We start from the raw sequence: 23,258 nt of genomic DNA on the forward strand, positions 1-23,258 counted from the left end.
GTTGAATAAATCCACCAAGGGTCTAGAACTACAGGGTCAGAGTTTGAGAGAAATTTTGGATCTAGGCTTTCTAAGATTTAATAGTAGAGAATTAAAGGAAACGTTTGGTGTCGAGTATAACCCAACCCTCCATTTTACAGAAAAGAATCAGGAAAAAGAGACCAAGTGACATGCCTCATAGGCAGGACTGCAGGAAGCCTTAGGCTACCAGGTGCAGGATCTGCGGGCAGGGAGGAAAGGGAAGCGCCCGGCCAGGCTGCCCTGCTTCTGCGACCCCTCCTGGAGCTTGTTCACACCAGCACCAGGTGGACGACGCTCCTTTACAACCTCTCAGCCTCACGTGTCTAGGTTAATTTGGGGGTCCTTGTCTGTCATCACCCAGATCCTTCAGTGTTTCAGATCACAACATGGATCCCCGAGAAGGGGTGTCTCTTCCTGAAGATGGGGTGGGAGCCAAGATGGGAAGGCAGCTCTGGGCTATCTTCCCATCAGCTCCACAGCTCCTTGTCCTGACAGCCTCCCCAGCTCTGGCTGCCTTGAATGGGACGGAGATGATGTGGGGTATCAGGAGGCGGACCTGCCATCCCAGAACCACCTCTCCTGGCCATCTTGAAAACGCCCCTGTGAGGGCGTTAGAGGAAAGACAAAGCATTTCCAAAACCTGAGTGGACTGGAGGGAGCCCGGAGACTCCTCAGCCGGGCCCTGGGCCTGGGTGGCTCTCACCCCTGCCCCCTGGGGGCCCTGGCGCTGTGCCCTCCACAACTCCTAATTTCTGGTTGACAGGAAAACTAGCGGCAGTCCTAGGTGGGTGTTTGGGTGAGCTGCTGGTTGTGCCAAGAGCCCAGCTGAGGTTGCCAGGTTCCTGAGGTTATCATTAACCCCTGGCAGGCAGTCAGGGCTGCCAGCTGGGAACACGCTGCCACAGTTCCACTCCCCCACCCCAGCCCCCAGTCCAAGCTCCCGAGTCCTGGCTCCACCAAGCCCTCAGTCCTTCCCAGAAGCTCCTTCCTGTTTCCGAGGAGTTCGTCTGAGGCCAGCCTTCTTGACCCCTGATGGCAGCCAAGCCCCTCCCCCATGCCCAGGTCCTCCCGGACCCTAATCCTCTACAGCCAATGCTGTTTCCTGATCTGGACCGTGAGGCAGTTCCCATTGTTCCGCTTTTCCACCTCCAAGGTGCCCTGGTTCGTTATCTGGCCCCCTTTCCTTCTTCCCTCCCACCTTTCCCACTCCCAGGCCTCTCTGGAGGGGAATGAAGTGGGGACAGGGGAGCTGGGAGGGAGCGGTCTCAGCAGGGAGCCTGGGGGAGCCCGCAGTGTTACACGCAAGGCGAGAAACAGGATCAGAGAGAGGTGGGCACCTCACTTGGATGGAGGCAATGGGAAGTTACAAGAGCAATGAGACAGGTGAGGAGCTGGAGTTTGCGGGTGGGGGTGGTGCTGTTTGGAATATAGGGGACTGTTGTGGTATTGGTGAGCTGTTTTGGAATTAGGAGTCTATTGCTTTTAGGGAGCTGTTCTAGAAATTGGAGGCTTGCTAGTGTTTAAAGGCTCTGCTTATATAGGGGCGCTGGCCGGTGCTGTGCTGGAATTGGGAGGCTGCGCTGTAATAAGCGGTCCTACCGGATCAGGCTTACTGCGGTGGCCTGGGGGCTGTAGTGACATCGGGCCTGCGCTGCGTTGGGACTTTCAGTATGTGGTCTTGGCTGTACTGGGAGCTGTCTTAGAATTCAGGGGAAGTCCTCTATGGGGGGATGTGCCTTCTGGGGCTGTGCTGTGCCAGGGGGCTGGGCCTCTTCTCCGTGGCTGCTGAGGGGGCTGGAAGGTCTGGGGGTGGGCGGGCCTGGCCCAGGCTGGGGCCTGGTGTGGTGGTGGACCCCACAGGGCAGCCCGGCGGGCCTGCAGTGACGCGTTCTCTCCCTACAGTTACCTCACCGCCGCGTCACCTTCTCCGCCACCAGCCAGGCCCAGGAGCTGCAGGACCCGTCCCAGCACAGTTACTACGATAGTGGTCTGGAGGAGTCTGAGACGCCATCCAGCAAGTCCTCCTCGGGGCCCCGGCTCGGTCCCCTGGCTCTGCCTGAGGATCACTATGAGCGCACCACCCCCGATGGCAGCATAGGAGAGATGGAGCACCCCGAGAACGGTGAGGAGCGTCGGCACGGTCGGGCACCCCAGGAATGAGCAGAAGCCAGAAATGGTGACGAGACCTTAGAAAACTATCCTCCATTTACTGATCTCATTGTATGTTCAGCAGTAATTACTGTGCTGAGTGCTTTCAGGTACACGTTTATTTAATCATCACAAGCTCTCTCTGACCTGAGAACTTTATTGTGCCCACTTTACAGTGGAGGAAACTGAGGCTCAGAGAGGATGAGTCACTTCCCCACAGCCATACATAGAAAGTGACAGAGCTGGGAGGGATTCAAACCCAGGCTTCTCTGACTCCAAAGACCTTGCATTCAGCACATTATCCCGTCTCCCTGGAGACAGGACCCCTGAGAATGGTGGCCATAGGGCTCAGGTAGTGGTGATGGGACCTTCAGGGGACCTTGAGGTAAAGAGGGTCCCATAACAGGAACAGAGGGCCTTGAGAAAAGGGAGGGGACCCTGGGTGCTAGAGGCTCTCAGAGGAGGGTATTGTTATCCTAGGATGGGGAGGGGGGGAGGAGCAGGAGAGGGTTTGGCTGAGGCAGGGGAGTGGGGAGGTGTGGAGAGGTGTGGGGAGGGGAAGGGCTTCTCTGCGAGGGGTTAGGAGGGTGATGGCCAAAGGGAGGTTCTGGCTGGAGCAGAGGTCAGTGTGGGAATGCGTGGTAGGTATGTCGTCAGAACGTGTGTGTGCGTGCGTGTGAAGGTGTCCATAGCAGCCTGCGGAGGGGCAGACTAAATAAGCCTCACCTTGGGATGAAAAGACTCCCCGGCTTGGAGCTGGCCCCCCTCCCTCAGTCCAAACTCTCCGAGCTTCCGCAAAAGGTGGTAAGGTCCACCCGCAGCCCTTAGGCACGGGCCCTTGTCTGACCTCCGGGCCGCCGCAGGTCGCAGAGTGCCCTCCATGCTCTGTCTCATGCGCATCTCGTCCTTTTTGTGCCCCCGCGCAGAGCCGGCTGGTCGGAGCAGGCCCTGAGGCGGAGTGCCAGGTATGTGGGAGCTACTCTGGGGTCTGGGGTCTGGGGGACTCGGCCCAGCACCCGGCCCCACCCACCCAGGCTCCGTGCTCTGCTCCGTGCCACCGTGGGTCCCCCAACAACTCTGCCTTGAGCTGAAGAGCCTTGGTGCTTTGAGGGTTAACGACAGAGCTGTCCCCTCCTCACCCTGCACTGGCTGGAGGCCAAGCCTATATGGGCGGTGTCAGGGGAGCCCCTGCCCCAGGCAGTGCTGCTCAGCCATGTCCCCTGAGAGGGGTCACCGCCTGGTACTGTCCCTGAGCAAGGGCGGGACAGGGGCAACTGTGACAGGAAGTGCTCATGGCCTCACTGTTCCCATGGAGACCCTGCTGCCCAGCAACCACACCAGCTACTGCTGATGTCAGGCGGCCAACTCCTGTTCCCGTGGGTGTTCTGGGCAGGGAACTGGGGAAAGGCCAGGGGTGGTGGATGGTGTAGGGGCCGGAGTGAGGTGGAGAGGGGCTGCATGAGCGTGCTTGTGGGTGTGTGAGTGTGTGGCTCCATGTGAACTCCCCACGTAGAAGCTCGTCCCCTCTCCCTGGCTTTAGAGCAGGGCCTTGCTGCGCTGGGATGGGCTTCCAGGACAGCTGGGAGCCTGGTGAGGCTTGAGAGGGTTCAGAAGGAAGGTATGTGGCCTCTTTGTCTGAGGATAAAGATGCCCAGTGTAGATTTGTGTGTCCGCACTTATCTGAGGGCAGGGTGTGTGTGCGTGCGTGCATGTGTGTGCGCGTGTGTGTATGTGAGAGAGAGAAAGAGAGAGAAAGACTCAAAGGAGGATGGAGGTGTCCTCACCCCCATCAGAGGGTAGATTAGTGTGTCTAAGAATGTCTGGAGATAGATGACTGGAGTGTGGAGATGAGCTGTGTGTTTGTGCACCTATCTGAGGGCAGATGTGATGGGTGTGTGTGTGCAGAGCTGGAGGGTGGGTGAGGAGGGAAGGAACATGTCTATTTAAGGATAGATTGTGTGTGAGAGAGAGAGAGTGAGCATGTGGTGGATGGTGGGAGGGCGCGCGTCTATTTGAGGGTGCATGTGCCTCTGAGCCCAGGGGGCAGCAAGGGGTGTGCACCGCTGCTCTGAGGTGCCAATGGGAGGCCATGGAGCAGAGCCTTGCCAGGCCACCCGACCTGATGACTGTCCTTGCTCTGTCCTGCAGACCTGCGCCCTTTGCCTGATGTTGCAATGACGGGCACATGTACCCGGGAGTGCAGCGAATTTGGTCACTCCGACACGTGCTGGATGCCTGGCCAGTCGTCTCCCAGCCGCCGGACCAAGAGCAGCGCCCTCAAACTCTCCACCTTCGTGCCTTACCAGGACCGAGGAGGGCAGGAGCCTGCGGGCGCTGGCAGCCCCAGCCCACCGGAAGACCGGAACACCAAAACGGCCCCCGTGCGCCTCCTGCCCTCCTACAGTGCCTTCTCCCACAGTAGCCATGATCCCTGCAAGGACTCGGCCACCTTGGAGGAAATCCCCCTGACCCAGACCTCGGACTTCCCACCCGCAGCCACAACAGCACCTGCCCAGACGGCCAAGCGTGAGATCTACCTGTGAGCCCCCTTCTGGCCGGCGGCCAGCCCCTCATCCAGCCGCCGGCCAGCTCCCAGATGGGCCCATTCCAGGGCCCCACTCCTGCCCCCTCCAGCGTGGACTTCCTGGCCAGGGCCCCAAGTCAGGGGCGGGGGGGCAGTACTGGCCTCATGACCACGCTGGCCCTTCCCCCATGCAGGGTCCAGGTCCTCTCCCCTTACTTCAGCCCCCAGCCCCCAGGGAACCCCCTTCTTCCCCTTTATGGGGCTTCCCCAGCTGATGCCCAAGAGGGCTCTTCTACAGGGACTAGGCTCCCGTCCCTCGACTTCCAGGGAGCACCCTCACTTTGGGCAGACGGTGGAATCACGGGTGGGCAACACACTTTTAACTCATTGTTTCCCGCATGGCCGACCAGGGCGGGGATAGGATGCCCCCATTCCAGCGCTGAAGCAGGGCTGAACTGGGGAGCCCGTCTCCCTGGGCACTCCCAGAGGAACGCCTGACCACCCGGGGCTCCCTGAAGGGCTTTTGTTACCAAAGGTGGGGTGGGGATGGAGGTGGGAGTGGGGCGGAGGCCTTGTCTTCCTGGGCTGACCCACCCGCCCACCACATGCCCGTGTCTGTCCCATCTGGGCCCCTCTCCCTGCTGGTCATGCAGTGTCTGTATATAAGGACCTTGGAATGATGTCCCCATTTCTGCCTGATTTGCAACTTTTCTTGTTGATGTTGTGTTGTCTTGGGGGACCCCTCGGGGGGGACCTGCCCTATGTCCCCTACTCCCTGCCACAGTGCTCCCCACCCTAGGCCTCTATTGTTCCATGTTGTAAATACCCTTGGGGCCATGGTGGGATGGGGGTGCAGGCCAGGGAAACAACAGGTGGGTGGGGGTGGGGACAGGGGTAACATTTGCCTATCAGCAGAGCTGGGCTTTTATTTAATTTTTTTTAAAAATACAAATCTCTATTTTTTTGGAACTGTTGCGCTGTGCCCTGGGGGGAGATCCCCGCTCAGGCTGGCCCCCCACATCCAGACGAGCATCACAGAGGGGCCCTGAGGTTGTGGGGGGCAGCTAGACAGGGGAAGGATGACTGTGCCTCTGGCCTGGTTGGGTGAGTTGGGAGCAGGAAGGTTTGCTCAGGGGGTGGCCGATTGCTGCCCCCACAAGGGGGGAACCTGCACCCTGCTTCCTCCCTGCCCCCCACCCCCAGCCCCTGCCATGACTGACCCGTCAGCCTGTAAAACCACCATTGCCTTGATCTTGGGGTGGGGAGGGCTGCCTCAGGGCACCCTGGGCTCCTGGCCCCCTTCTTCCAATTGGGCTTCCCTTTGCCAGGGTCAGGGGTCCCGCGGGGGAGTGGGTGGGGAGAGTGGGGGGCAGAGAAGCCCAGTCAGCCATGATGAGGTGGGATTCCTTTCTTCACCTCAGGGGGCCAGGGTGTGAGGGGCACCCTGAAGAGCCCCCGTCTCCCACTGTGGCCGTCTCAAAGCCTCAGTCCCTCTTCCTTCCAGAAAGCCCACTGCCTTGGCCCATACCTCTTCAGCTCCCCAGGGGCCCAGGCTGGGAGGCTGAAGACTCAGGGTATGGCCCTCGCTTGACTTAGTCTAAGCTTGGGGGGGCAGCCCAAGGGTGGGAGGGGTGGGTACAGGCTGCTGGGTTGTCTGGTGCCTTTGGAAGCTGTGTTGCTGGGGTCTTGACTCCTGTAATCCCAGAGACCCCACCTCTACCCCAGAAACGCCGGGGGGCTGAAGAATCACCCTGCGCTCTGCTCCTCCCCCTAACTTGGCTTGGAGTAACAGTGCTGGGAAGGAGAGCATTGTGAGGCTGGTGGCCCTGGCGTACGCAGCCCTTCTATGGAGGGTAGGAGGTAGAGTGGGCTGGGGTGACAGCAACCAGGTCTAGGGGTTGGCCAAAGGCTCCTTTCCCTGGGGGAGGCCCAGGAAGTGGGCTGGGGCTTGTTAAAGAGACAGCCCCTTCCCCCTGCACAAACGGGGCAGGTGCAATAGTGGTGGAGTTGGGAACATGAGGTGCCCGGTTGGTGGGACAGTGGCCTCGAGGGCTGTCCTGTGGGTCCTAGAGGTCAGGATTCTGGCAAGAAGATTGTATGAGGCCCATGTGCTTGGTGGAGAGGGTGGCCTAGACAGGGGGCATTCCTGGGGTCAGGGGACTTCCCCCAGGTGCCCCTGGTGGCCTGGGCATCCTGCTCTGGTCTTGGAGACCCCGAGCACTGGGTGGAAGGGCAGAGAAGCAATTTGCACAATGGAGAAGCCAGAAGGAAGGGGTGGCCCAGATGGCTGGGAGGGCTGAGAAGCACAGCGGAGGAGCCCTTCCGCAGACGAAGGCAGGACCCCTAACCCCCTGGTTGGGGTCGGGGCGCGCTGAGTCTGTCACCACCTGGGCACTCGAGAGGTGAAACCAAAGGTGGGCAGGGGATGGGTGACAGCATTGGGGACCGCTCCTGCTGGTCCTAGGTCTGTGAAGCCCTTCCCCAATGCCTTGTGTCGTGTACAGTTTTATGTACAAATAGGCGACATTTGGCCAGAGGAGACCCCCCTCAAACCCAGCCTGACCCAGTCAGTGTCTTCCTAGAGGGGACCTAGTCGGCCCCCATCCCCTTACTTCAGAGCATGTCTCTTAGTAGGGGGAGGGTATATGGGGACATATTCCTCTCCTAGGGTCCCTGAAGTGTATCTCACATCCCCTGGGAGGGTCTCTGGAGCATCCCTCACCTCTGGGGGCTCCCTAGCCCCTATGTCTCTCCCCTTGGGAGTCTCTGGGGGGACCGTGTATTCCCGCTGGGGACCATGGGAGCATGTCTCCCCCCTACCCAGGCTCTCTGGGGAGCCTGTTTTCCTCCCGGGGTTCCTGGGAGTACTTAAGGCATGTCAGTCTTGGGCCATCTCTCTTCCCAGGGAAGAGGGTGATCTCCGAAGCATGTCTGGGAAGGGAAGTCCCTGGCCTTCCCTGCATCTCAGCTCTGGGGGTCTCTGACCTGCAGTACTTTGGGAAGAGACCGGACAGCTCTGAGTCGTCTTTTCTCCTAGGGGCTCTGGGGTACCTCTCTCTCCTGAGGACACCCCTTCCCCCGGCCTCTGGAGCCATTTCTTCCCTGGTTGGGGGCCGTCTCCTGGTGGTGGGAGGGCTTGCGTTGGCCATGAGAAAGCCTCTTCAGGGGCGTCTCCACGCGGGACTTCTCTGGGATGGGGGACTGTTTCTCGCCCATGGGGTTCCCAGACGGGTGTGTCTGCCCGTGGGGAGGAGGAGACTGTGTCTCCTCCGGTTATCTGAGTGGGGAGGGGGGCCGTGTCTCTCTCGTGTGTTGGGGGGTGGGGTTGGGGAGGGGGGTTTTGGGCGCGTCAGGCGCCCACACTGGGGTCGTGTTTCTCTTGGTTAGTGCCACTTCCCACCGCCTCGCTCCTCCCGGGAAGGGCCCCCGCCCCGCCCCCACTCCACCCCCTGTCCCTGGCGCTGCGAGCACAATCCCGTTGATTTGTAATGATTTCTGTCTCTTTCTGTCTTTTCTCTTTCTCTGACCTGCCCCCCCACCCCCGCCGCGAGCATGCGCAGGCACCGCCCCTACCCTCCTCCGGTTCGGTTCGTTTCCGGTTTGTTTGCTGAGCTGTCAATGAAAGACCCGTGTAATTATTCCCAAGCTTTACAATAAAAGTGTGAAAACCGGACCCCACTTCGCTTCTTCCGGGAGTTCAGTCCTGCGTCCCGGAGAGACTGGGGGCTACGAGTGGGGTAGAGGCCTTGGAGGGGGCCAGGGGGCGCGCTTGGGAGCAGACGGACCAAGACCCACGCTGGGATCTGTCGGTGTCAAGCAGGAATGGGGACAAGAGGGCGCAGGCTGAGGACAGACATTTACTTCATTCGTGCACGTTAAAGTGCCCCCCAGCCCGTCCGCTGGGCCCAATCCGTTCCAGGTACCCCATCCCCACTAGGAGCTGAGGTGTGGGTTAGGGATGGGGGTGGGGTGCAGAGCTGGGGAAAGTTACGCCGCGCTGCCTTCTTCTAAGGAGCAAGTAACCATTCCCGCTCCCCGCTCCACCCCGCGGCTCTCCCTTTGGTAACGAGCACGAATTGCCGAGCTGGATGGGAGAAGGGGTGGGAGACATCTGTCTGTCTGTCGCTCCCTCCCACGCTCAGGAACGAGGGTTGGAAGTCGATTTGGGGATCCGAAAAGGTCTCAGCCCCATTCTCCGACCGCGATCCCCTCCCCCCAGCTTCCGGCCGAGTTCCCCTCTCCTCTGTCCGGCTCCCAGGTAAACACCCCGATCCAGAGAGGTCGGAGAACCGAGACCGGATCGGCCGGTTTCCTGGCCCCGCCTCTCGGGGCTGCATCCCCCACCCCTCCCCGCCCCCTCCTCAGCGCTTCTGCTCCGCCTTGTGCTTCTCCCCCACCCTGCTGCGCGGGCAGGGGCCTGGCTGCAGGACTTCGGGGTCGGTTCAGCAGCAGGGATTAGCCACCGCAGGGACTAATCCTGGATGAGCCTCCGTGTAAACCCGGATCTACGGCGGGCTGGGGGCGGGGGATGGAGGGGGGCGGTCACAGGTGTCCCTTCATCCATTCCCATGCGCAGGGCCTGGCGCCCATTCCAGATACCCCCCTGCCCTCCCTGCATTCAGAGACACGAGATTGGATCTGCTGTGGGGACAGCCTGGCAAGGTGGTGGGAATGAAGATGACCCTGCCAAGGTCAGGCCTGGATCAGATACTCTCAAGCCTTGCTTTGGGGGTAGGAGGCAGGGAAGGACAGGTAAAGGCCCCTCTGGCAGTCTCTTGAGTCCCCAAGGTCAGGCCAGCTCCCTGCACAGTGTGCAACCTGGTGCCCACTAGTAATCTTCCAGCTACACAGAATCAATAACCCTCCCTCTACCAGTGGCCCGGGTCACCCTGACCTCCAGGCGTCACCTCCAGATCAGAGGAGGCAATGAATCAACCGCAGGGTCCCGCATCATCCCCACCTCTGATTTGGCCAGAGAGTGGGGGACGAAGAACTTCTGTTAAGCCAGGTCCTCAAAATGATATCAGAGGTCAAGGAATTTGGCTACTAGAGTCCTGCACCTGGTTGTTTTACTTGTTCCACAAACATTTCCTGAGCCCCTCCCTTGCGCCAGCCTAGCATAGGGAACTTCGATACCCCAAGAATGACACACAGTCTCTAAGGGAAAGGCAGACAGGTAAACAATGACCACATCACGTGTTTAGCCCTGCCCTGAGCTGTAAATTCAGGCTGGAGAGCCAAAGTTAGGTGCTTCCTCCCAGGAGTCCAGGAGGCTTCCTGGAAGGGGTGGTCACCAGAGTTGAGTTTCAAAAGGCAGATGGGGAACAGACCACTGAGGAAGGGGTCACTGTTGCAGGCTGAGGGAGTGGTGTGCGCAAAGGCCTGTGCGTGGAGGAGGAGAAGGCGAGGACCTTCAGGAAGGCAGGAGAAACAGGAGAAGAAGGTAGGGACCAGAACTAGGAGGTCTTGTTGGTAAAGCCACGGAGGGGGAAAGGGGCTCATTTCAGGATCCTGTCTTTTAAAGAAAAGGCCAGATTTACACATTACAGATTTTAATCGTCCTCTTTCCTCTTCTCCCCAGGTTTCTCTGGTAATGCCTGGCTTGGGAGTAGAGACACACTCAGAGACAGACAGGATGAGGATCTGGTGCAGTGTAGATGAGGAGAGACGGTCCCCACCTCCTTCCATCACACCCGGGGTCAGAGACCTACCTTAGAACTCTGGCTGTACCCGTTCCTGGTGGTATGACCTTGGACAGGTGACTGAGCCTTGGGTTCTTTATCTGTAAAATGGGGAAACTAATGTTTACCACCATAGATGATTATTGTGGGGCTTCAGTGAAATAAGCTGCCCACTGTTTTAATTTACCTCATGTTTAACACCTACGAACTGGCAGGACCTGTGCCAGGGGCTGGCATTTGCAGCACTGAAGACAGGCATGGTCTCCACTGCCTCTTGGGACTTACATTCCAGTGGAGACAACAGACAATAAACCAACAAATGAGATAATTATAGATTGTGTTAAAGTGCTGTGAAGGAAACAAGCAGTGGGCCAGGAAGGAGGATAACTGGAAGCCGGGGAGCGGAAGGGGCTGCCTTACCCAGGAAGCCTCTGAGGAAACCTGAAGATTAGAGCTCAGAGCAGGGCATTCCAGGGGTAGGAACCTGCAGCTGCCAAGGCCCTTACATGGGAGCCCATAAAGAAGTAAGCCTGATTCCTCCAAGATGCTAAGCTTCCTGAGGGCAGGAACCGAGGTTTCTCATTTCTCCCAACCTTCTGGATAAATAGTGGGTAAATAAAAACAGGTGGCATTTCCAGCTTGCTGGACCAACCTCCAGCCCCATCCCCTGGAGTGGTGTTGGGGGCGCTGCTGGGCTCTCACCCGTCGGCCCACCCACACAGCTTCATCATCACCCCAGCTGTCCCCCGTGGGAAAGCTCTCTGCTCCCTCCAATTCTTTTCCTGGGGTTCCCCAGTCCTCTTCTTAGACAGGAGGTGCATGCAGGTGGGGACCCCTCCAGAATCTACCAATCCAGAGCCTGGACTGAGCAGAATTTAGTACCTGACCTGCGTGGGGTAAGGGGCAGGCTGTGCCCCAGCTGAATATGGCCGAGGGGTTTAGGGTCATTATGCCTTGGCCTGGGTCTTGGTTCAGGGGGATCTCGAAGAATACTTCCTTGCACATGGGTACGTTTCATATACAGCCACCCGAGATACAGAGCGCACACAGCCCTTCTCACACACTCACCATCCAGCTGCACACTGCGTCTCCATGGCAACCAGTAGGCCTGGTCCATGGATGTTAGAAATAAGTGCCAGAGGAAGAAGGGGGCAGGGGAGAGACGGAGAGGAGAAACAGTAGACGTAAAGATTCTCAGAAAGATAGCCTTCCAAGGAGGCCCTCACTCTCCTTGTGCTCCCTGCCAGGAAGATTTGAATGGACTCAGGGCCTGAGGATGGAGGGTCTCAAGGTGGGAACTAAGCAATGGCTGGGGGCTGTCTGGACACAGGTAATAGGGGCACAGTGGGCAGGATGAGGAGAACTTCAGTAACAGCCTGGAGCCTTGGGCTATGATACTAGGCCTGGGTAAAAGGCAGGTGAGGGGGATGGTTAGGAGCAGCGGACTTGGGGAAGTTACTTTCTCTCCTTCCAGGCCTAATCGGCTGTTCAGGCTGTAATTGGACCTTAGTCACATAGTCCAGTTAGGATTGTTGGTTAGAGGACAGTGGGGGAGGGGAAGAAGCTGGGATGAGAAGGGGGAAGGGTGGGTGAAGATAGCTGGGTGGGGGTGGGGTTGGGAGTTCCATCACCTTCCATCCATTCTATCACCACACAGTGGCTGTGGGTCGTTCTAACTCCCCCATCCAACTGTCACTGGTGTTCCCTCACACCCACCTGCTTTCTGTGCTGGCTCTCTGTTTCTCTCCTACGCTGGCTCTTGCTCTCTCTCCTGCTCGCTCTCCTCACTCCCCTTTGCCCCTTCCTCATGGTCTCTCACTCTGGCCAACAATGTTTGTCTAATAAACAGGTGAAACATTTAGAAGCCGGGGCTGAAGATCCACTTTGGAGTGGAGGAGGAGCAGGGGAAGGGACTGTACTGAAAACAGCCTCATTTTTGTGGAATAAGAGGGAAGGGGGCAGACCCTGTCCAGGCATGACCCCCCCCACTATGCACACGCGCGCACACACACACACACATACACACACACACACCCTCTCTACTCTTGCCCCTAACTAAGCCTTGTCACCTCTATGTAGTTTGTTGCAAAGGACACAGTATGTGGAGCTTAACCTCTGGAGCTGGACTGTCTGCATTGCCTTGGACCAGTTTGTTAGCCTTGAGCATTAGTTTCTCTAGCTGTGAAATGGGCATCATAAATCCTCTCTATATAGTGCGGATTTAAGGTGATAATGCAAACTGCTTAGCACAAAAATTGTAAGTGCTCAATAAAAAGCAGCTTTGATCGTCACTCCCAGACTTCTTTCCTTTCCCCAGGGCCCGTCAGGAACCTGGACACCTGCAGCTTCCAAATCCCCTGCGAATTCTGCCTTCCCATTCTTTTGAGCCAAAAGTTACCTCTTAGTTCCTAGACTCAGCCCCCTTGTCTGTCCCCAAGAGCTACACATCAGGGAAGGTATTGCCCCCGTGTAGGGGGAGTGTCTTGTGGGAAGTTGGGCCTGGATCCCACTCCCTGCCCAGAGGGTAGGGACAGACCCTCCTCCACCCTGGGGTCTGATTCTCCCTTCTCTGCGTCTTTGAAGAGGAGGAAAGCGGGGCAGCCACCGTGCTGTGGGGAAGTGTGCTTGCTGAGGGGGACAGTCAGGGATGAGCAGCATCCGGAAGCCTAAATATTTCATGGGGCTGCAGCGCTGGGAAGGGCAAAGTCCCCACGATGTGTTTGTGAATGTGCTCACGACTCCACGTGGCCTGGCACTCTTCCACATGCCCGTTGCCCTCTGCACGCACCTCAACCCTCCAAGTGCTGCGCCCACAGAAAACTGCCCTGATGAACCCTTTCCTGGCCATGATCCCTTCAAAGGTCTCTCAGCACGTGCATATTTTATTCCTTACAGCTGCAGTAGTTCAGGATTGAGGCTGTATTTGGACATGGTCACGTTTTTCCTGCCCGTGTATTCAGTTTCCTCCTTTAGGTCCCCCAAGACTATAACCTTGCCCCTCACCTCCTTAGTATTGTCAGGAGAGCCAAGTCGTTGGAAACAGCTGGTGAGCTGGGAGCAGGGGCACGGGGGTGGAGGGGTGGGAGGGAGTGTGGGGAGGGGGTGGCAGGGAGGAGGTCTCCCCGATTTTATGTCTTTGTCATGATTACTGAGGAGGAAGGTATCTGCCAGAGCAGGTGGGGAGTGGGGAGACAGCAGCAGGGTCCAGTGGCTTCCATGTCTGCTGCTTACGGAGGAGCCGGGGGCTGCCTCTGCCAAACCTCTGCCAAACCTCTGCCTCCAGGTGGCCCCTGTCCTCTGCTCTCTGTGACTCTTTCTCCACATCTAACCAGGGGCCTAGAAGGTGCCTTTGTAATCTCTGTCACGGCTCCCCTTTTGTCCTTTTCCTTGACCTTATCCCAATCTATCATTATTTCATTTATTGGTTTACTTGTTTAATTTCTTACTCTTCCCACTAGAATAAAAACTTCAGGAGGCAAGAATCTTGTTTAACTTATTCCCCACCACTCAAAAATGTTTGCTTAGTGAATGTATGAAAGAAAGAGAGAGAAAGAGAGAAAGAAAAAGAAAACCTGCTTGGGGGTTCCACAGCCAGAGCAAGAAAAGGAGGGCAGACGGGGCGGGGCGGGCACAGGTGTGCAGGGAGGTAGGTGAGAAGTACTGTGGTGGGGGAGGGGAAGGAGGGGAAGGAGGGGAAGGAGATGGGGGAGTGGGTGGGATAAGGGTGGGGAGACGGGGGAAGAGGTGGGTGTGAGGAGGGAACTGGGATGAAGCAAGAGCCAGCAGGCATGGGCTTTGGGAAAGGCATTCAGGCCCCCAGAGGGGATAGAGGGGCTGTAGCAGGAGGAGGTCAGGGTTAGAATAGGGAGCCAAGGGTAGGGTCTGCCCTCAGCAAGGCTATGCTGGGAATTTGGGTTTGGGGCCAGACTGGGTGGAGTACAAAAGCTGCCAGGAACAGCTGGGCCACGGGAGTTTTCTAGGGCCGGCTGGTGCCATCAATGACCCTCCAACCTACCCTCATCCCAAATCTGGGCTCGATGCCCAGCCTCATGTTCCTCCCCTTGCCTTTCTAAGCCCATAAACAGGAAATGCCCCAGGCTGGCCTGGTCAGTGCTCCTACCCTCAGAGAACGAGCCAGGGATCCTCCCAGGGCAGGGGAGGTGCACAAAACCAGCAAGAGGTTCTGACCATTTGATTGCCCATATTCTACCCAAGAAGCCCCTTTCAGAAGCCTCTCTTCTCCCAAATCAAAGGTGACAGCAATATTAACTCATTATCACTAAGCCCCCAGAGGAAACGTGGGTGGAAGAGCTTTGGGTTTCCAGGGGCCAGGGGCTTCCTGAGATGGCAGGCAAGGGACAGGGAGGTAGCCTGCAGTGAGGATGAGGAGACTCCTGTCAGAGATGGTGGGTGTCTACCCCAGCACTGGCCAGAGCGGCTGTGGTGGGGGCGAGAGGAAGAGACTGGAGGTGTGCACCTGCAGTGGTTGTCATGGCAACGTGACTTGCCTCCTAAGAGGGTGGCCTCTCCCCCAAAGCCCTATGAAGGCTGAAACACAAAAGTGGACACACACACACACACACACACACACACACACACTGGGTTTTCAGAATTATTCCTGAGAGTACCATCAGCTTCCTCTCTCATCTCTGTTTCCCTGGGACCAGGGCCATGAGGAGAGGATGCGTCAGGGGGCTAGGCAGTGGAGGCCCCCCACCAGGCAGGTGTGCTGAGTTCTCAAGTGCGTTGGCGCAGCATTATGTGTGCAGTGTGCCCGGGGTGGTGCCCCAGGGTGTGCAGAGGACCTGTGTATATGCAACTGACCCACCCACAGTCCTGCAGTCAGACCACACAGGAGACAGATCTGGGAGGGAAATGATTATTAACAAAGACAACAATAATCACAGTTAACCTTAATTGAGAGCTTATTAAATCCCAGCTATGTGATTGTGGTGAGCATTTTACAGTCAGTGTCTTTTTTGATCTTCACAGCAACTGTACAAGGTAGGAATTACTAGCCCCATTTACAGATAAGAAAACTGAGATACTCAGAGGTTCAGTTATTTGCTCCAGGTCCAGGCACTGGAAAGAGACAGAGCAAGACTCTGCCTGAGGGAAGGAGGCAGAGGACAGGGGTGCCAGTCCCTGAAGCCACTAGTCCTGTCCCCAGGCCCCATGCGCTACTCGCACCCATGAGTCACTAGGACTCCTGGCAGGGTTGGTCTAGTACTGTACCAAGAGGCAGGGCCTGGAAACCTCAGATCGTGGTGACTGCGTGAGGCTGGGGTTGCTGAGGGCACCTGTGAGCATGTGAGGACAGAGCGACGGGCATCGTGATTGGCACAAGCCAGGGGAGCGGCTGGCAGCCTTGCTCCTGGTAAACATGAGGAGAGGTTACTTCACAAGGAAACATTAATTAACTTTAATTAGCACCTTGCATCTCGGAATATTATTAACATCTCAATTTCTCTAATCAAGGCAGCAGGAGAGGGGCGGCATCTGCCTTGCCGACTCCTTCCTGGCCATGCTCCCTGGCTTGACGTGGTTCCTGATAGGCCACGGGCCCCTGGATGGCACCCAGGGGCACCCCTTCATTGGTGGGTTGACAAGGGGTGCAGGGGAGTGATAAGGCAGAGAGCAGGTCCAGGCCAGGGCCACACAGCCAGGGACAGGGCAGAAGGACAGGAGCCAGGGCTTTGTAGGGCCACCTTCTCTTTCCAGGTAGATTCTAAGCACCAAAGACAGGACTAGGCAGGTGTGTGTCTCCTGATTCAGAGAACAGACAAGGCTGCCATGCTATCCCCTTCTTCCTTCCCCCCTCCCTCCTTCCTTCTTCTCCCCTCTCCACTCTCCCGCTTCTTTGAACTGGCCTGCTCTTTTTCACATCTTCCTCTCCCTTCTTTCTAACTCTTCTTCTTTTTCTCACCCTAATTTTCCATTTCAACACATTTCTTAAGCACCTGTTACAGGCCAGGGGCCGGCTTTCACCGCTGGGGTTGCAGCAGTGATACAGGATAAACCCTGCCCCGGGGAGCTGAGGATCCCACGGAGGAGATAGGCTTGGGTATGAAGAGCTCTAACTGGGCTCCATACAGATAAGCGTCTCATTGGAGGTGCAGATACAAGGCTGTGGGGTTCTAGGAGGAAGGCAGGCATGGGAGAGGCCAGGATCCTAATCACAGGGCACCAAGACAGAGACCATTTGGGGTACCACGAAGGCAGGAGGATCCTAAGGCAGGAGGGCACTTGGTGCTGTCCAGTGCTCTTCAGAGGGCCATCAGTGGACGGAAGACCCTGAGGGCTGGTTGTCCCCTTTGGTTTAATTACAGTGGCTGCTGCTTGCACAATTTGTTATTTATTTGGTAGTGTTCTTACGGCTGCCTCCCCAGTCCAACCAATTTGTGTTTATTGAGCAACTACTATGTCTCAAGGGCTTGGTCTGCTCTGGAGCTCACCCCAAGTGCTGGCGGTCCTCTCTGCAGAGACTGGAGGGGTCATGAGAGAGCTGCCTGCAGGTCTGGGCCTCCCAGCAAAACAACAGCAGTGTTCGCAGAGGGATCTTGGTAGGGAGGAGGCTGGATTCACATCGGCCTCGACAGCCCCTCTCGTCCCCAGCTGTACTGTTCCTACACTGTCATCTTTGCACCTCTCCCACCTTTATTTTGGTTTTTTTAGGATGTCATTTATTTATTTTTAAAGAGAGGGGAAGGAGGGAGAAAGAGAGGGAGAGAGACATTGATCGGTTGCCTCTCGCACGCGCCCCAACTGGGGTCCGACCGAACCCAGGCATGTGTCCTGATGGGGAATCAAACCAGTGACCTCTTGCTTTGTGGGATGACGCCCAACCAACTGAGCTACACTGGTCAGGGCTCCCACCTCTATTTTTATACCATCCAGAGGACAGCCACAGAAGATTCAGGTTCAACTGTAAATCTTGTCCAACATTAACCCAGAAGGCAGATTAAATGTTCAGTGGAGACCCCAATCTCAAACCCACCTAGTTGAGGAGGCCACACGCCATTTGATTTTATTATTTGCCTTGGTTCAGAAAACTGATCACAATTCCCATTGCCAGATACAAAGTGGGACCAGTTATGTCTGACCACCCAAATGTGGGCCAATGATCGATCGGGAAGGGGTCTTTGCTTTTCCTCTGCTACCTCTCTATTTGCCAGTCAGGGTCATTGACTCAAGCATTTCATTTTATTCTCACGGGAATCTGGGGAAGCAGGAATTCTTATGCCCATTTTATAGTTCAGGAAACAAGACAAAGAGATGAAGTCACACAGCTGGAAAGTGAAAGCAAAGAAGGACAAGAAATGTTGCTGTCTGTCACAGACTTGGGGTTACTTTCTTAACGGGTCTCCCCAATTTATCATGAACCCGCCCTCTGCCAGGACCTGGGGTGCTGGGGGAGGACTTAGTGTGGCTTCTGCCCTCAAGGACAACCAGAGCAGGGCCACTGGTCTGTTAGCAAATCTTAGTTCACCCTCTCTCCCTCCCCTCCCCTCCCTGCCCCGCCCAGCCCCCACCCCACTCCCACCCCAGCCCTAGCTCCAGCTCCAGCTCCAGCTCCAGCTCCCCAGGGCCTGGGGCTGGGCCTCCGTAATTGCAGAGTAGCCAGCGCAGGGCGGGGAAGAATCTGACGTTTCCAAAGGCCTTTTGGATGTTGATGATTATGGTGATGCTGAAGCTGTCCGTCTCCTACCAAGACTGGGGCCTTTCTTTGTTCCTCTCTAGATCGAGGTCCCTCTCCCTCTCCCTCTGCCCTGAGGACTGGTATTGTCAGAGGATCGGCATTTGCTTCTCTTTGAGGGAGGAAGGGGACGACTGGGCTGAAGTGAAACCTGGGAAATTAGCCCACCCTCCACCTTCCCAGAGCTGGGCACAGGGGTGTGGGGATGTGACATTAGCATGTCATTTGCATAAGGAACAATTGAGGAGATTGGAGTCGTGCCTCAGAGGAAACACCTGCAAGGAACTGTGAATGAAAGCCTCTGCCGCCCCCCACTTTGAGATCCCTCTCAACCCCCCTCCAGGGTTGGGGGGAAGGGCAGGAACCCAACTTTGCCTAATGATGATGACGGTGACCACAGTTACCATTCATAGAGTGCCTACTAAGTGCCAGGCACTGAAGTAGATGTTCTGTTTCTCTTAATCTTCACAGCCATCCCAGATGGGACATTTTATTATTTTATAATACAATTTACAGAGGAGGCAGCTGAGGCTCACCCTCCCCCCTCCCCCTGCAAAGCCATACACATTCTGTTAACAGTAGAGCTGAGCTTTGGAATAGGGCGCTGGGACTCAGAGTCCAATGCCCTCAACCATTGCAGCGGATTGGCGTGCTCGGGGCTCGCCCCAGGCACCGAGATCCAGTCTCCATGGGCGAGGCCGATGGTGGGGGTCTTGGAACAAGGACTCAAAAACAGACTCTTACACATAGGCACACACGCTCACGCACACACATGCACAGCTGCTCTGCCCTGCCCCCAGCTGGGCTTCTGGAGGCAGGAAGAGCTGGGCTGACTCGGCCCATAACCAGGTTAGCCAAGATCCAATTAACTAGTTAGCGCAGGCAGAGCTGGGGGCAGGCAGGGCGCACGGGAGAGCGCGACGGATGGGTTGGGTAATGTGCAGAGACAGCCAGAGACAGCGACTCCGCTCTAACCTGATAAGCAGCTCCCAACATCGATGAGGCCAGCCTGGCAGGCGGAGTGGCCTCAATCCTGGCGGCGGCGGGTGGAGGGTGCTGGGACAGCCTCTGACCCCGCACCCGTCCCCCTCGAGCGGACGCACAGCCTTTGCAGTGCCCTCATCCTCTGGCCTCCCCGAGCTACTCTCACCCCTGCTCCACTTCCGCTAAGGGCTGGGAGAAAGCAGCTTCTGTGAGATATGCTTTCATCCAAATGAGACTGGAAATACCTGTCATCATGCAAGGAAGATATGGGGGATGGAACCATCTCCTCCAGGTGGGAGGGTAGAATTAATGGGGGGCTGTAAAAATAATAGTAGCCACTATTGGTAGAATTTGCCATGCGCCAGGCACTGTGCAAACTATGTACAATAATAGCAAGTCCTCAAATAACATCATTTCGTTTAACATCATTTGGTTATGACATTGAGATGCCCTAGGAAGTTAACTCTTGTTTGTATCAATTAGCCTGTGGTAAAAGTGCTTTTGGTGTATGTCGTCTTGCTTTAAGTCGCAGCCTATTGCCCAGTCACCGGCATTAAGTGAGGACTTCACGGTACATTCATTTACACTCACGACAACCCTTTGCTGTAGGTACTATTGAAATCCCCATTTTGCAGATGAGAACATTGAGGCATAGAGAGGTTAAGAAATTTGCCCAAGGTCCCACAACTATCGAGACGCCTCTGGCTCAAGACCACCACGCTTTGTACCACCCCTGAACTAGGTCTAGGATTAACAATTTTACTGACAGCAATACGTCCTGCTTTTGTATATCACTTTAGAGTTTACAAAGGCTCTTTGGTAGATTTATCCTGACAAGTTTATAAGGTGGATGTTTTATTTCTAATCCCTACTTTACAAATAAATGAAACTGAGTCTTGGGGGTCAGTGTGGCTTGTCAGAAGCCACCCAGCTGGTAAGTAAGAGGATTCATCCCCAGGCCAGGGCTTCTCCGACTCCTTGTCTAAAGCTCTTAAGGAGATGATGGAAAAAGAAAACAAAGACATCCGTCCCTAAGTCAAGGTTGGGCAGTCCCTCCGTGTACTTGTTTATCACACGCTTGTTGTAAGAGTGTGTGCAAGGTGAGGGCTCGGCAGGGGCGGAGGAAGCAGATGGCGCAGGTGGGGAGGAAAGGCCTGAAGCCAGTGTCTGTGCTCCGAGGGCTGTGCTCCCAGGGCTGCCCTGCTCCAGGGAATGCTCCCAGGGAAAGGTCTGCCCCTTAGCGCACCAGACCATCTCTGATCTGATTTCTTCCAGTTTTTCCAAGGGCTCCATCTGAAGCCCAGAGCAATGTCAGTTCCCAGGGTCACACAGACAGACAGACACACCAGGTCCCCTGACTTCAAGGCAAGTTTCTCTCAGCCTGGTGGCCGCCCATTCATCGCAGGATGAGGACTTCTAACCCTGTAAGCTCCAAGTCTGTCTGATGTCCCCTTACCACCCACTGGGGAAGGGGCAGATGCTGTGCCAACCATCCCTAAGGGATGCACCACATTTCCCTCTTTCTGGGTGAACCAGTGGAATTCTGGCGGCTTCAGGCCACCTGGGGCTTTGGAGCCAGGACTCCAGGGTGAGTGCATTGAGCAAGGCGGCAAGTGGAAGGCCTCACCTGTGCGGAACACAGCATTTGGGCCACGGCCACAAGGACGTGTGTGCACATCTGAGTTGCTCTCTGTTTTCCCTGATACCAGCGCCAGAAGGGTTAAGACGTCCCCAGCCTGGGGGACTGAGGAGTTGTTGGTGCAGGAAGCTGCTCTTCCAGTCCCAAAGGCCTGGGGGGAAGGGGGAGGGGAGTGACTCGCTCAGTCTCTTTCCCAGGCTCCTCAGCCTCCCTGGGGATCCAGCTACATGCCTGAAAGGTGACCCTTGACCCATCCCCCTCCACATGCCAGCCCTCCCCAGCCCAGCTGGTAAAGACTCTGATCCCAGCTCTGGGTGCTGGGAGAATGGGATTCCCCCTACTTCCTCGCCTTGGGCTTTCATTCCCACCTTCTCACTTATCCCCCTTACTGTTTAACTCCAGTCCCGTCCCATAGTCACCAGGGTCAGACCCCTGAGCGTCTTCCCTTGCCCAGCTCTGGGCCCCCAGGCCTCTCTTCCCAGCCCCGGCATTTGTAATCTTCTAAAAATAAAAGCCTGTGATTCAAGTAGGCAACTCCGGAAATACACAATCCAGCCCAGGCATCCGCTGGGTGGGGGCAAGGAAGGACCAGTGTACTGAAAAATACCCAGACACAGTAGCCCCCACCCTCCCAGGTAAACACAGGAACACAGTCTGTGCCTGAAAAGAAAGGAGGCAACCGGCAGAGGATGGGCACGGGAGGGGGGACAGCAGGCTCCTGGATGGGGCTCTTGAGCTGAGGTCCCTAACGAAGAAGGCCTGGGGTCCCCTCATCGCCATCCCTGCCTGTCAGGGTGAGTGATCGCTCCCCTCCTATTTTCTCAGCAATTGTTTGGAGAAGTGGTGGGCTGGATCCCCCCAGGACTGGCCCTGATATCCGGTCAGGACTGGAATCCAGGGAAGTTCCAGCAGGTTTGATCCCTATCCCCTGTTGCCCGCTTTGGACAACGCTGTTCAGAGACATCTATACTCCAGCCCGCGACTTCCTCCTGGACCCTTGCCAGGACAAAGGCCAACTCAGGTCCAGGAGGAGCATCATCTGAGATCCTTTTGTGTTTTCCAGCTGTGCAATCGATCAGGTAGCCATGGGAAAGTGGCTCTGCAGTGGCCCTCTGTGGTTGGCCTGGGCCACTTCCTCGGGATGATAGAAGGACCAGGACCAAATCACCTGGACTTTGGTAAGAGTCACTCCCACACAGGCCCTTGTGGACTTCCTGGCTGGAATTTGAACAACAGGAATAATTAATTAGGAAAACAATAGCTAACATGTTTCAAGCACTTACTATGTGCTAGACCTGGGCTAAATACTGCACATGCATCATTCTTACTTCATCCTGTCAGGAGCGCATTTGTATCTTATAGGTGAGGAGACTGAGACACAGGTTCTCACAAGGCTGTTCCCAGGTCACACTGCTTAATGGCAAAGCTGGGATTGAAACTCATGCCTGTGTGATTCCACAGCCTTTTCTTCTTGGCCTCTGTGGTATGGCCCAGTATGATGCACTGCTTGAAGGGCACTTCCCCCACCCCGCCCCCCAAGATACATAGGAGAAGGGACAAGGGAGGGGAAAAGGGAGAGGAAGAGCAATGTGAGAATCGATCGGAACCTGCAGCCTAGGCATGTGCCCTGACTGGAAATCAAACCCACAGCCCTTTGTGGACCTACAGCCAACCAACTAAGCCACACCAGCCAGGGCTCAAGGGACATCTTGAAAGTGACTGTGGTCTCACCCTGGCCAGGTAGCTCAGTTGGTTAGAGTGTCAAGGTTGCAGGTTGGATCCCCAGTCAGGGCACATACAAGAAGCAACCCACGAATGCATAAATAGGTGGAACAACAAATCGATGTTCCTTCATTCTCTTTCTCTCTCTCTCTCTCAAATCAATAAATACAAATTTAAAAAAAAAAGAAAGAAAGGAAGTGGCTGTGGTTTCAAGGCTGAGGTGGGCACCCCTCACATGCCGGGAGAGACGCCTGCGGGGAGACTGGCCTTGCTTCGGGAGCTGGCCTGGCTTCCTCTCCACATGACATGGCACCACCTGGGCACAACACAGGGGGTTACATGATCCCTGGCTCCTTCCACCCGTGGCCACTTACAGTTCAAGCCTCAGGAAAGCCGCACAGAGGCTGGTTTCAGGGCATCTGGGAAGCTGCCCTTTCAGCCTCATCTCTGGATCCTTGCTGCCAGCTGACAGGCAAACTGATTGCGGCCCACAGGCCTGACCGACCCTTGCTAACCTCTTACAGGCAGCCTCACTACCAGCAGCAGAAGCTCTGCGTTTGCCTTCCCATTTCCTTGGGGGGTCAGGGGACTGAGCGGGGCTGGAAGCCTGTCCGGGGCTGTCCACAGCATGATTGCAAGGGAGACAGACTGACTTGGGAAGCTGCCCTCTCTGTGGTCAGCGTCATGGGGCCCTTTCCCAGCCTGTCGCTCCGTCCTAATGCTGTTCCCCAGACCTGGCTTTTACATCCTAGGGAAGAAGGAGCCCTTCCTCTCAGGGCCCAGGGGAGCTGTCCAGCTCTTCCTGTACCGCACACAGTCCCCACCCAAGAAGAGGCATTTTGA

At 56.4% G+C, this 23,258-nt stretch overlaps 1 protein-coding gene across 3 annotated transcripts in view; it reads left to right on the forward strand.

Moving 5' to 3' along the window:
• Positions 1 to 20,375, forward strand: part of PCDH1 (protocadherin 1) — a 37,511-nt gene extending 17,136 nt beyond the window's left edge. The window contains exons 4-6 of one of the 3 annotated variants that reach the window (XM_054568275.1): positions 1,924 to 2,143; positions 4,318 to 4,708; positions 20,330 to 20,375. In XM_054568275.1, coding sequence (XP_054424250.1) covers positions 1,924 to 2,143; positions 4,318 to 4,708; positions 20,330 to 20,351 — 633 coding nt within the window. In that variant the 3' untranslated portion in view covers positions 20,352 to 20,375. Of the gene's footprint in view, positions 1 to 1,923; positions 2,144 to 3,095; positions 3,135 to 4,317; positions 5,227 to 20,329 lie in introns of those variants that run through there. The other 2 variants (XM_054568277.1, XM_054568276.1) reach the window with 2 other exon arrangements.
• The last annotated feature ends 2,883 nt before the right edge of the window (positions 20,376 to 23,258 follow it).

This window comes from Pteronotus mesoamericanus, unplaced genomic scaffold, assembly GCF_021234165.1.
Source record: "Pteronotus mesoamericanus isolate MK-2021 breed Mesoamerican mustached bat unplaced genomic scaffold, CSHL_Meso_final contig_2, whole genome shotgun sequence".
NCBI lineage: Eukaryota > Metazoa > Chordata > Mammalia > Chiroptera > Mormoopidae > Pteronotus > Pteronotus mesoamericanus.